The sequence below is a fragment of the Oryzias latipes genome, chromosome 6, assembly GCF_053564925.1.
Source record: "Oryzias latipes strain Hd-rR chromosome 6, Olatipes_Hd-rR_3.1".
Taxonomy (NCBI): domain Eukaryota; kingdom Metazoa; phylum Chordata; class Actinopteri; order Beloniformes; family Adrianichthyidae; genus Oryzias; species Oryzias latipes.
The window spans coordinates 3,095,520-3,109,302 of NC_136242.1; the positions used below are offsets into that span (position 1 = coordinate 3,095,520).

The 13,783-nt window shown below is 43.2% G+C and overlaps 1 protein-coding gene across 12 annotated transcripts in view; it reads right to left on the reverse strand.

Annotated features, from left to right (window-relative positions):
• lrriq1 (leucine-rich repeats and IQ motif containing 1) overlaps positions 1 to 13,783 on the reverse strand; it is a 59,932-nt gene that overhangs the window by 3,775 nt on the left and 42,374 nt on the right. For 4 of the 12 annotated variants that reach the window (XM_078948229.1, XM_078948222.1, XM_078948224.1 and 1 more), the window contains 6 exons: positions 11,755 to 11,826; positions 11,574 to 11,659; positions 10,822 to 10,908; positions 4,970 to 5,039; positions 2,298 to 2,358; positions 1,045 to 1,162 (listed from right to left, as the gene is read on the reverse strand). In XM_078948229.1, coding sequence (XP_078804355.1) covers positions 1,045 to 1,162; positions 2,298 to 2,358; positions 4,970 to 5,039; positions 10,822 to 10,908; positions 11,574 to 11,659; positions 11,755 to 11,826 — 494 coding nt within the window. Of the gene's footprint in view, positions 1 to 26; positions 396 to 1,044; positions 1,163 to 2,297; positions 2,359 to 4,969; positions 5,040 to 10,821; positions 10,909 to 11,573; positions 11,660 to 11,754; positions 11,827 to 13,783 lie in introns of all 12 variants that reach the window. The other 8 variants (XM_078948230.1, XM_078948227.1, XM_078948225.1 and 5 more) reach the window with 6 other exon arrangements.

The following is a 13,783-nucleotide window of genomic DNA, read 5'->3' on the forward strand; positions in this document are numbered from 1 at the left end:
CATTCCAAAGTCAAAATCCAATTTACCTTTGTTAACAGGCACAGGGCTCTTCTTCACTTGGATTCCGTCTTAAAGTGGTCATCTGCTCTCTGCCTGTCAGTGGCATCTTTGTCACTGAAGCTCCTGAGCCTGAGCCTGCTCTTCGTGACAGAGGGGCCAGTCATTCTTCCCTGAAAGGACTGATTTCTTTCCCTCCCTCTTTTTTTTTGGTGTCTGTGCACATTTCTGTCCTGGACCCGACCCCGTATGCCCCCCTCCCCTGGCTTCCACAGCGGCTGCCCGGTGGACTCGGTCCAGGCTTAAAGAGCAGCAGGCTTCAGCCCCAGCTCAGCCACTCAGGCTCATGTACGACGAGATTTCAGAACATTGGTTTGCAAACGTCTCCAAATGCACAGCTGCACAAACACAGGAACAACAAAATATTCCTGTAACTTTAAAACATGCATTAATATTATATCATTCTCTTGTTTTTGTAGCAGTGAGCACATGTAGTGGACAATGCAGACTAAAGCTTCAAGAGGCCACTTTCTGACTTCTGCCTAAAGGCACGTATATGGGCGTTTTGGGTTTCTGCGTTCATGCGTAGCTACTTACATGTAGAGTAAAAAATAAAATAAACGAATGTGGCCAAACCTCCCATGGAATCAAAAAAATTATTTTAAAATCCACGTACAAAATCAAAACAAATGTGTCAGGGAAATCTAAAGGAAGTTTTTAATTATGGGATGGCCACAGGACCTCTGGCTTGGTGGTTATTTTTGGCAAAGAGGGAAATTGGGCAATTTTCACTTTTTACCACAAAATGGGAAAAGAAAACTTTTGTTTGAGTGATGTACGAATATTCACACACATGCAAGCAGGTGAATTATTACTATTGCTCGGTAACAGTCAAAACCCCAAAATGAATTTTAACTTGCAGTTAAATAATTTGGATTATTAATTCACAAAAGATTTTCTTCTGATTTTGTTTTCCATGCAAACAGAATTATAAATCTTCCCAGTGAAATACTGATTGTGGATGAAAACATTCCAACCAAAACTCACTTGAATGATCCCAGAGGCTTTTATGAGGATGTGTGTTGCCTTTACTGTGGAGCTCAGACGAACTGCTGCTGGCCCACAATGCACCAGCGTCACGGGGCTCTGCATATGCCTGCTCAGCCTGCCAAACAGACACAAACGCACACCATAAAAATCCATCTTTTTTTCTAAAATTTGAATAGTCTTGCAGACTTTGTCTGCTCCTGTATATGAGGAGGAGGAGGAGGAGGAAGAGGGAGTCTCCTAGTGCCAGTCATGTAAGGGTTAATGGCCGACGAAGTATGCATTATCACTTTTTAACGCACGCCGTGGTAGCTAGAAAGACGACGGTAGCTTCCGCGAAGTGCGTTCAAAAGTGATAATGCATACTTCTTTTACTTCCACTTTCTAATATTACTATTTCATTCTTACTCACTGCTACTTTGTTTTTTTCTAACTGCTATATTTCTTGTTTTGGCTGCTGTGACAACTGAATATCCCTCCGGGGATCAATAAAGTCCTATCTTATCTTATCTTATCTTCTAAGGCCATTAACCCGCTTATACCATGGTCACTTACAAAAGAAATAAATATTAACCAGTTTTTAGTCCTTAATTCTTCTTTTTTTTCCGATTTGGATTGCTTTTTGCACAAAAAGCAAACTATTTGTTACATGGTGCGTCGGACGGTTCAGGCTTCCATGGCGTGCGTTAAAAAGTGATAAAGCATACTTCGTCGACCTTTAACCCTTACTTAATGCTGTCTTAAACAGCACAGGGTGACCACAGAGTGGTTTCTGACTTCAAAAATCTTACGTGCAATAGCATCTTTTTCAGAAAACTACATTTTGGTGATTTATGGGTCTCTGCAATTGAAGTAACCCTTGTGCTATCCTAGGCACTTTACCATTGGTAGTTGGGTCATCTAGACCCACTAGACAGTGCTCTGAACCTTTTTTCTTCAATGATTTGTGATCTTCACTGGTGTCCATGGATTACATGAAATCTTTCCACCTTTATCCACTTTTGTCATGGTAGGGAGAACACGACAATGCAAGGGGGGGGTCATCTAAGATAGCACAAGGGTTAAGAAAACGCAGTGAAGTGTAACGGAAGATACCTAAACCCCAGACTCCACACCTCCTCCCCTATGTCAAAGCTGATGACCAGCAGTAGAGGAGCTACAGGACCAGCTGTGAATATGGATTGGGAAACCTCCAAAAATCATATCCTGATTTCCTGTCAATGTATGAAGCGAATAGCGTGAACAGCGCTCACCGTCAGCTGCACTCTGCCTCCGCTCAGGATGGATGAGTTCATCTCAGGTAAGAAGCGACCACTGAGGAGCAGAAAGCTCGTTCACCAGAGTGATCATAGCCTCATCACAACTCTTCAGCACATTTATCGAACTTCAATTCTAAACCAAAGCTGCAGTGAGCAAAGCCAACTTTTGTGTCACATTGGTTGGGTGGAGGAAAGTTGAGGACATCAATTTACACCCAATTTTTGTTCAGATTCAGAGAGCAAAGAATTTCAGAAAGAGAAAAGTTCCGTCATGCAGAGCATATTTCCAATGTTCCAGATAGGAGTGCTGAAAATGATATGGGGATGTGTCATTTGGCGGTACTTGTATCTATTCAAAATGCTTACAGGAGGATATTTATTTAACTATTTATGAGTGTCCACTTCAACCCCCGACCGCTAGTTGGCAGCAGAGCACACTGAGTCTGTTTGAGCAGCTCTACACCACACCAAAGAACAGGAGAATCAGCTTGTTTTAAATGCTAAATGTTCAGTCAGCCTCGCATCGCCTCCTGTATATTTCCAGGTACAGCTCTGTGTATTGGCACAAGAGTCTGGTGATATCGCCAGACTCTTGTGCTTAACACAACCATAGTTCCAGACAGGAGCTCCTGCTGTATCTAAATCAACTTCCTATTTCAGCTCAGGAAGCAGACATCCTCTCTGTGTTTGGGGCTACACCAATCAAATCCAATCAAATCAAATCAATCTTTATTTATATAGCACTTCTCATATAAAACACAACACAAGGTGCTTTTCACTCAAGACAAAACAAACAAAGAAAATGATATAAAACAAGCACGAAAATTAAAACAGAGGCCCCGTTTCACACCTCGCACCCCCTAACTGATGGATAAAGAAAAGGGAAATAGGCTGAGGGCAGAAAAATGAAAGATAAAAACTAAAAAAAAAAATTGTTGTTGGAAATACTGATAGTTGGGACCCCCCTATCTGGGAAAAGCTGCATAGCTGGCCACTGACAAAATTCTTTCTGAGAAAACGTATTAACCCTTGTGCTATCCTAGGCACTTTAACATTGGGAGCTGGGTCATCTAGACCCACTAGACAGTGCTCTGAAGCTTTTTTCTTCAATGATTTGTGGTCTTCACTGGTGTCCATGGATTACATGAAATCTTTCCACCTTTATCCACCTTTGTCATGGTAGGGAGAACATGTCAATGTAAGGGTGGGGTCATCTGGACCCCATAGGATAGCACATGGGTGAATAGCTGTTAACTGTAATGTAGCACAGCAAACGCAAACATCTGTTCCAACAACCTTCAAAGATTCTTGAAGAAATCAGGAAAACAGTTTATTTCTCCTTTAAGGTTTTTGTTGGAGAACAAAGGAATTCAAGTCAGAGATTCCAGAGTTTGGTCCAAATCGTCTTTGTCAAAGTAAGAACTGCTTTGTAATAATGTCTTGGATGAATGGAAAAATTCTATTTCAGACTTTATTCACTTTTGAAAAACGTGAAGTTAAGTTCAAATATGAGTGATAACAAAATAAAAGAACAAGCTTTAAGGTACAGACACATTTAACTAAAATTAAACAATTTATTCAGTCCAATAGAAATAAGAAATAAGATTAAGAAAAAAGAAATAAACATTTTGTGAACGTTACATTTTTGACTAAGGCAAAAGAAAAACGAATAAAACTTCAGCGTGTTCACGTTATTGTGCAGTTACTGAACTTTATAAACATGAATATAATGTTGGTCTTTTTTGTCTAAAATCTATCAAACATGTTGTGATTATATGTTGGTTCAAAAACTGCTTTTGCACAAACATAAAAAAAACAATTAAAAATAAATTACCCTTTAGAAAGAATCATTTTATTTGGTTTTTGTGAGGTGTACATGAAACTGCATTTTAACAAACAAACATTTTTAATGAATTTAGTTGAAAATGATTATTGAAACTATTGCAACTTTAAGGAAAAACTGTGAATGGGCTGCAGGATTGTAGTCAAGGAAAAAAAGGTGGAGAAACACTGGTCTATAGCAGTCAGCGGGATTTTGGCTTCTTGGAACAAGCAGCTACTTCCTGTTTGGAACCATTTCTCATATACAGTCAATGACTTAAACTTTTGGGAGCTGTTTTAGGACAAAACTGTGTTTTTACACACATTCCTCACTGTTCTGCCTGCTTTCTTTATCACCCATCAACCTAGATTTTCATTTCACTTTTTCTAACATTTATCATTTTTGTTTAGCACAACCTCAGTTGCATTCTGGTGTTTTTTAAGAAAAAGAAGTATTGTTATGTATGAAAAGGTAATTATAAAATAATAATGACCGTGATCAATGTTTTAAAAAACAGATGATCGGATAATTTAATTTGTTCATTTGTGTATATTTTATATTAAAACAAAACTGTAACTTAAACTGACATAAAATGTCAGTTTTATAAATCTATCACAGACAAACTCAATTAAAAACTTATAGACTTTTCTAGTAGGATGTTGGTGTTAAATTCCTCTAAATTTCATTGAAATGCTTTAAAACCTTTTTCCATTCAAACTGAACATAAAAATCCAGTTTGTAGTCTGTGATGAGTAATAGTTGGATTCCAGCAGACCTGCAGGTGTTTTGTAGTGAATCAACAGTGTTAAGGAACAGAATGTGGTGTCACACATGAACTCCTCACCTCTGGGACTGCATGTGTCCTCTCGGCTCTGTCCTCTCTAACTGCTGAAGGCCCAGCTTTGCTGTACTGACTGCATTCAAATGAAAATAAACAGCAAATCATCTTCAAACACTTTTTATGAACACATTTTATGACGGAAGCATTCTGAGTTTCTTTGGAGGAGCAGTCTAAGGGAATGGGACGCTGCTATGACTGCTCAGCGATGAAGTTTGATGCTTTTCAACACTGAGTAAACCTCCTCTCACCAATCGCCGCTACCACCTTGTCTTGTATGTGTGTAAATGTTCACACATTGGTCTGATTTTGGATTGTTTTATCGCCAACTTACTTTTAGATTAGCTGCTAATTTGACTGAATCTATGGTTTAATATATGTACCTACTGTTATTTTTGGATCTTTTAGGGGGATTCTAATATCCACCTTAGGTCTGCAGATGAAAAATAGCCCTTTGGCCAACTCTGGCATATTGACAGGAGTGTTTATTAATATGTGCTGTCCAACATCAATCAGTGGAAATCTTTTGGCTGTGATTAGAGTCAACCTGGGTCTGTGCAGACTGATGGGTGCTCGAGCGCTCTGCAGTGTTTGTTTGCTGAAATCTGGCTCTTTGCATTGGATTTGCATTGGATTCCGGTGGAGCCTCTGCTCTCTGCAGCAGCTTTTAATGGAGGTTGCGGTTCTTTGTGTAATCGAATCAAAGCAAATGTCGAGCAAGTTTGCTACAAAGAGAAATCTGAAAGGCCGCTGATTTACGAGTCGTGCTGAAATCCCATAAAAGGGCCGTAATTCAAAGTAAACATTTACACTGCGCTGACAGTAGAGCTGCTGTGAATGGGTGTCAGCTGATAATGAATTCTGACAGCCCAGTGCTGGAAATAATGGCACATTTATTTAAGCATTTACTCACTTTTGCTGAGCTGTGAGAAGAAGAAAGACGTTTTACAGTTTTCATGGGTTAATTGAGAAGCCACACTAAAAATGTCAAGTGATGGATGCTTTCCCTCAGGGCAGGGACCAGGAAACCGCTCCATGCTGTTTGCAGGGGTGTGGGAGGCGGGGCCTCTTGAACAGCATACAGTTTTAATTACAGCAATACAAAACCAAAGCAAGGATCAACCCTAACAATAAATTACATCATCAGAAGATGAAAACTCTCACTGACCAGGTTAGATTTTTAGGATATCAAACATCACCCACATGCACAAACATGTCAATGAAGCCCACCATAATTTGACCCCCCCCCCAACACATGCACACTCTCTCTAAGGCCTGTAAGACCTCCAAAAGCTCCATTCTGACCTCCTCCAACCTCCTGAATTCCCCTTTGTACTCATCCAGGACATGAAGAAAGTCTGGCAGGAGTCACGCCTGTTAGAGGGAACCCTAAGCCCATTAAGTGAACTCCTCTCCACTCAGGAAGAGTGAACTTAATATCAGAGAGCTGAGAAAAGGGAAGCTGGAGGCTGTGGCCCACAGCAAACCGAAGCTTAAGCAGAAGAAAACAATGGAGCTTCATAACCTTTAAGCCAAGCAACACAAGCCCAGTTTGATCCAACAGCACTGCTTCAGAATGCTCAACCACATTGGTGAATCATCTCCAAACTGATTTTGCAGTGCCAGGTAGAGTGAAGTTTTTGTTCCTCCTGCCATTGTTCCTCTTTCATATTCAAAGGTTAGGTCTAACTCACACTTGGACTATTCGGTTTGGGCCATTCACTGTATAATTGGGATAAGTGACCCCCCCCTCCTCTCTCTCAAATTCCAAACAGGAAGTAGCAGCTAGCTGCAAGAAGCCAAAATCCCATAGACGTGGAGACTATGGAGAATTAAACAGCTGTTACTCAGTCATTTTACTGAGATTAAATATTCTTGCTTTGATGCTTTAAACATGTTCCTGTTAGTCCAATTTTTTTTAAATAATAATTTTTCTTCATCGCAAGTTACCCAAGTTATACACTGACTGATCAAATGTCTCAGTAGAAGCTGGCCCCCACATAAACGTTTGACAGATTCTCCTGAGCCACTTTGAATGGAAGGAGTGTGGACTTCAAACAAGCTCACTCCTGATTGGCGGCAGTAGTTGCCATAGAAACGTTGACTCAGCTTGACTCAGACCAACCACTGTCATCTGGCTCCAACATGGCAACGTCTGTGATGGTGACTGAGTTGGTTTCATATCAAAAATTCACTCTCATTGGGTACAAGGGGCTGCAAATTTTGGCGAGTATTGGTCAATGTGGCGGGGGCAAAAGTTAAAAAGAAGATTTCTCAGGCATACGAGGAGAATGGAGATGTTACCTGAACGTGTTAGTGCTTGATCAGAGATGATTTTGGGCAACACTATCATCCAACAAAAGCTCTGTTCACACTAGACATGTGACACAACACGCATTCTTCTTCATAATGGACAAGCAGGAAGTGGCTTCTTCTTCTTCTTCTTTTCTACTGTCCACTAGTGCAGGTCCACCATCTACAGTTGGAAGAGGCTTGGTCCGAAATGTCGAAGCGGTGTAAAACTGGGACGCCATCCAAACATCACTACCAAATCCAAGTCTCTGATTGGTCAGAGTTCGACCCGGTTTAACCCTTGCAATGGGAATTCAATGGCCGCACATTTTGCACACGGAGCCCAAAACCTGTCTTATAAATGTGTGTGGCTACCGGCAAAGGGTCAGTACAAAGTCAGATATCTATCATTCTTCTTATCATGGTGTGTGTGGAGGGGGGAGGCAGTATGTGGGTATAAAACAAAATGTTTGTCTTGTGCTTTTGTTTTTAAAATGTTTTTGTTTTTATTTATAGCGCGTTGAGTGGCATGAGTTGTAAAAAGTTTGATTTGAAGATAGACTTTTCAGTGAAAGTGGTTGCTTGAAGACGCGTTGCCGAGGCCTGTGTGAGCGTAGCTAACAGTTGTGACTGCAGAAAGCTCTTTCTCAAGAGTACAGTGTGAAAACAGACCAAACCAATCGCTGCTCTGTTGAACTGAGTCGCCCGGACATTCCTGTGCTGAGAGCCTCCATAGACAATCTGCTTTCTTTGGCAAAATCAGAGCTTCACAGTGGTAACAACAAACAGACAAACATTTATGAAAGGAATTCCAGCTGTTCAGCTGTCCTGTTTTAAAAATCAAATAAATGAAGCTTTGTTTTAAAAAAGTTTTCATGACTGCTACCTTCACAGAACAAACAAAATAGAGGAAAATGTAGTGCCGGTCGTCCACTGGAGTGAGTCAGTGGTCTTGGTAGGGTAGCTTTGACTGCTACCCCACTCTCCATAAGTGTAAGAGTGACTCTAAAACACACAGGGAGGGTAAATTCCACGGCCTCTGTAAACACAGCCTCAGAAATTGAAATCATATGAGTGGTGGTAACTGCTCTGTGACTGAGTTATTTTGGATGATTGGTCATAAACACAGTGATTGTATTTCAGCTCGACTTTGTTGATGACTTGAAGTGTGAAATCAAGTTAAGTGCTGGGGGGGGGGGGGGGGTCCTGGCTGAAATAAAAAATATGAAACTTTGTTTCTGTGCGTCTTGGGGATAGATGTTTGGTGGGGTTAAAGTTTGGACGGAAAAGGAAGTTTGGGAGAGCGAGGCTGTGTGCCTGCAGGGCGTTTGAGGAGGACGTTGCTGGAAAGTAAAAGTATGAATGCAGATGAATGCTTGGTGGCACAAAACATCGCCCACAGCTCAGCGGCCAGGTACTAACAGAGGCAAATTACCCTGCAGAGGAAAACATGAAAAGTGTTTGTTTGGTTTTTTACTTTTATGGGGGGATTTCTCAAAGCTCTATACTATATTGTCTCTATCTCCCACTCTGGGTATGTAAGCCGACACCCATTTCAAGTGGGTTACTCGTGTCCAGCACATCCACACAGAGAGCCCGGATAAAATAAACATGCCGCGTCAGATATCTTGGAAAGAATCTGTCATGGGTTTGGGGCTAATCACCTCCAGAAGGGGCTTGACTCAAAACCTGAAACGTAAGCCCCTGTCGGGGAGCGCTGGCTGGGCCGGCTTGGCCCAGGGCACTGAGAATGGTTCCAGAGAAGGGGGCGCCTTCAACAGGTCAGACCCGGGGTATTGTGAAGGACGGTTAGGTTGTGATGCTTTACAGCATCAAGAGTCAGTTCCTGTCGCACAACATCTGTTGCTACTGTCGCCACGGCCCCAGGATCTCCGTAAAAACACAGTGGGGGTTGTCTGCTCCGAGGGAAGCAAGTCAGGGTTACACTTTTACAGGATCCCACTCTGTTGGATGAAACAAGTGACCAAAGATGCTTAAAGTAAGAAATGACAGTGTAACCCCAGCTCTTATCTAATCTCTCATAAAATGATCTGCTGTTGGGAAAACTCTCCATGCCGGGGGAAAAATGTGGTCTGACAGAAAGAAAGTGGAAACCTTTGAAAACCTCTTAAAGTCGCCAGCTGAGCTGAGAGCTCATCCACAGAACTGGTAGTCACCAAACGCAAGAAATGAATGCACCTGCTGTGTGAAAGCACCGCAACGTCATGACACCCTCATGGTCAGGATCACATGAAGAATTATTGAAGAATTCTTTTGCTTTTCGATGGTTGTCCAAAAAGGCGTTCATAACCCATTTTCACAACACATAGCTCCTCCCCGCTGAGCTAATTACTGGTACGGACGCTGCTATTTTGGGGCTAGAAATCGTCAGCAAGCAGTGATCGGTCCGAGTCGGTTTGAGTCAATGTTTCTATGGCAACCACGCTGTCCTATCAGGAGGGTGCTTGTTGGGAGTACAAATCTGAAAGCTGCCTCAGGAGAATCTGTCAATCAAACGGTTACTGAGGCATCTGATTGGTCAGTGTATAACTTGAATAGCTTGTACATCAGAGAAAACATCATGGAAAGACATAAGAATTATGACGAACATGTTAAAAACAGATAGCAGCACAAGAATGGTTATTCTGACAAATACATCAGCAGGTACTTCCTGTTTGGAACGCAAGGGGGGAGGGGTCACTCGGTCCAGTTCTTCTATACAGTCTGTGGTTGTTACTGATGATTGTGTATTCCTTTTTTAGGACATTTCAGCTGTGAGCCCCCGGCTGCATGATGTTGTATTTTGACCCAGCAGTTGACAGATTTTGGAAGGGGACCTGGCTGCAGACAAGATGGTGCCCAGACATCATTAGCCAGAAGAAGAAATGCTAGTTTTCCAAATCGTAGCAGCTTTTATTCAAACATTTTCATGGGCATAAACGGTTCTGTGTGCTTCATGAGCTTAAAACGGAGCACAAATGGTTATCCATTTATTCCTTTCAAAAAGGATATTAACAGAAGTGTTCAGATTTGTAAAACTGTTCACATTCCTTCAACAACTGTGACTTTTCAACCCTCAACGGGATCAATGTGAATCAGCTTATTCTGTCACGGAGAAAAGTGGCTTTGCGCTGGTATACCACGCTTTACATTGATGTGTTTCATATCGGTGAAAACGGCTTTAAGGTGTTGCTTACCGGCGCAAAGCCGCTTGTCTCTGCCGATTCTCGTTGATCACATGAAGAGTTGCTTTATGTCAAAGAACATAAAAGGTTTTGACAGAAACATCTACAGTGTTAAAGGTTTAACGCTTAAGACGGAAATAACCCTAACTGTTAGGGTTGTTAGTTAAAGAAGAAGGACGGAATGTGACCGGCTAATGAAGCCATCTTGTTGTCTGCAGCCAGGTCCTCTTCAGTTGTTGTTTTGTTGCTTCATGTTCCCTTTTTTAAAATGTTTTAGAAAAATGTAAACAAAATTGCTATAATACCACCTTATGATAGAAGTCATCTTGTACCAGCAGCAGTCAGTGTAGAACTGCATACTACAGATCAGGCCACCCCTACCTTTTAATTGGCTGAGTGGTGCAGGTCTGCTTTGTGCTTTAACTGGGCCGAGCTGGTTTCTGAATAATTCAAGACGAACAGATGGATCTGAGAGCGAAAAGAGAGTTAGTGACTGAAGGACAAAGAAGACTTGAATCCAGAGTTAGAACAGCGCTCGGCTTCAGCTGATGCCAGTAACAGTTACTGCGGACATAACCCCGTGTCCTGGTGGTGCTTCCTGACAAGAGGCACTGCTACTCAACTCCCGCTCTCACAATTCTGATCAAAGAGTGGCCCTCCTCTGCAGGACCTGCATGCAGGGTGGTGACGGGAAGGCTCCTGCTTCTTGGAGTGGAGGGGGGCTCACCTTTCCACCGCTACCATGGAGGTGGAATGCATCTCATCAAGAGTCAACTTGTGCAAAAGTTTCTTGGCAATCTCCATTTCCTTTCCCAGCATTCAAGTGAGTCCCAATAAGAGATGACATGCACCGGCTTCTGCTGTCTGTCACGGTTCGTTTACATACACGAGTTAGAAAGGTTCACTGATGTTCAGCAGCGGCATTACAGATCAGGACGAAGAGTTGAAAACATGTGTGCTTTGGTTCTGTTCAGGATGACAGAGTTTGGAGCTTTACCATGTTTAAATTAGGGGTCCATGAGAATCACAAGAACTGAATTTAACAGGTGAAGTACACAAATGCTACACAAAAAGCACTGAAAACACAAAAGCTCAAGGCAGCACAAACCAGCAAAGTCTATTTCATGACTCACTTTTCTGTCTCCTTTCTTCTGTAGTGGACTTCATCCTCTGGGCTCTTTTTAGCATTAGAAGAGCCGTTTTTCTGTCAGTGAAGCCCCTGGAAACAACAAATGTGTATACTTTTAGTGGAAAAGCACACTTTACCACTAAAATGTTTACTGTTGTCTTTACTGAAAAAGGAAAAGGTCTCACCATTCCTCCAGAATCCTCTCTGATCTTTCTGACACACCAGAGGCAGCAAAGGTTGAAGGTGGAGACTTACTCCTAAAAGTGGAGAAAAACTATGTCTTCATTTTTTTTACATTTTAAACACTTATATTTATGTTATCAAAAAGTACACTTTGGTTTTGACATTAACATAATAAGCCAGTGATTAATTAATAATAATTCTGTTGTGCCCTTACACTGGTATGATTCCTTGGGTAGGTTAGCAGAAGATACATAAATAAATATATGTATTTTTTTTTTACCGAAAATACAGACACATTGACAAAATATGATTACTTTTCATTCTTTTAGTCAAATGTTCAGACAAAATCAATATTCAACCAGTGATATTTTTGAAATCTTGACAGTAATTATTGAGCCAAATTTTCTATTCGACTCCATATTAGACTATTCTATTAAACTATTAGACTATTCTATTAGACTTCATTGTTTTAACTATTTTTTTTTTTACACTTGTCCTGTCCAACAGCTAGGCAAACAGATGAGAGCTGAGGGCCTCTTGTGTTGGACATATTTTATTTTAACAAGAGGGGTTATTAATCTTCAGACAAACCAAAGGTATGTCTGAATAAACCCCTTTTGTAATTGAGGCCAAACTTTATTAATTTCAATCATGTTTGAAAATCTTTGGTGTTGGACCGGACGGAAAAGGAAAGAGGGGAAGAAGAGAGAGGGACGTTAGAGAGAGGGGGGGGGGGGTAGGAGGGTGATAATAGGAGGGGAAGGGGGGTAAGACCATGAAGCAGCATAGAGCAGACAGGTTTACTGGTTGTTTATCATTACGGTACGGTTCAAATGTAGTACAAAAAGGGCGGGGCCTGTTCACACACACTCAAATATTATCAACACACCTGCTAGCTGCAAGAATGTCCACATGTCAACATGTACACAAAACAGATAGTGTTCACGAACGCATACCTATGCCTTTAAACCAACTAGTGTGAAATCTTTCATTCATTCAATCATGCAAACTATTAGTGCAAAGGTGAGCTAACACCTGTGCTCAGGTGAGTGTTTATGTTCTTCTAAAATGGATGGTGGAATGTGAAAAGAAGGAGGAGGAGCGCCCAGCCACCCCCACACCCAGACCCCCGCCGCAGCAGCAGCGGCAGCCGGAATTCCCCCAACGCCATACGGGAACAGGCAGGGAACAACCGCCCCCCGGGCGACCAAGACCGCCACCCAGGCCAGGGCCAGCAGGACCGCCGCGAGGCCCCCAGAGCCAGAGAGCAGGGAGGCGCGGAGGGAAAGAGAGCGCCGCCCCAGCCCAGCCAGGAAAGCAGCCCCCCCGCCGCGCCAGAACAGCCCAACGCAGGGCCCCACCGGAGAGGGACGCCCACAGCCCCAGACGAGCACCCCACCACCACCCAGGAGTTCCGGGCATCCCCCCGCCCCGACCCCAGGTACGAGCCAGGACCCCCCAAGGGAGACCCGCTCCGCACTCCAGGCAGCCACCCACCCGGCCCACGGTTGGTCCAGGTAGGAGCAAGGCAGGGGCCCGCCGCCCCCGCCCAGGAGGGGGGAACCCCGGGGAAAAAAGGGTGGCCCACAAGGGGTGTTATAAATATGGCCCGACCAGGCTCGGCCATGTTGGAAGTTTGGCGGGGCCCAGCGCCCAGGGGCAAGGACCAGGACCCACCCCCCAGGGACACGAACACCCCCAGCTCAGGTGTAATATGAACCCCCCCACCGTGCGGAGAGAGCACCGCCGGGCCCAGGGAGCCGGCACCCAAGGGACACGGCCGCAATCGCCAAGGGGCCCGCACCCCCCACCAGGGAAGGGGTAGGGGACAGATGGACCCAGGTCCCACCTTCCTTGTAAAATGTGTGTGCGTGTATGGGTGTTTGAGAGGGTGTTTGTGTGCATGTGTGTGTGTTTATGTTTGAGTGTATATATTGAAGGGGGAGGGGTGTGTGTACTAAGGGGGGTGCAGTTAAAATTGGCGAGTAGGGCACTAAGGGGACATCTCCTGATTACTCACAGTGATGTCCC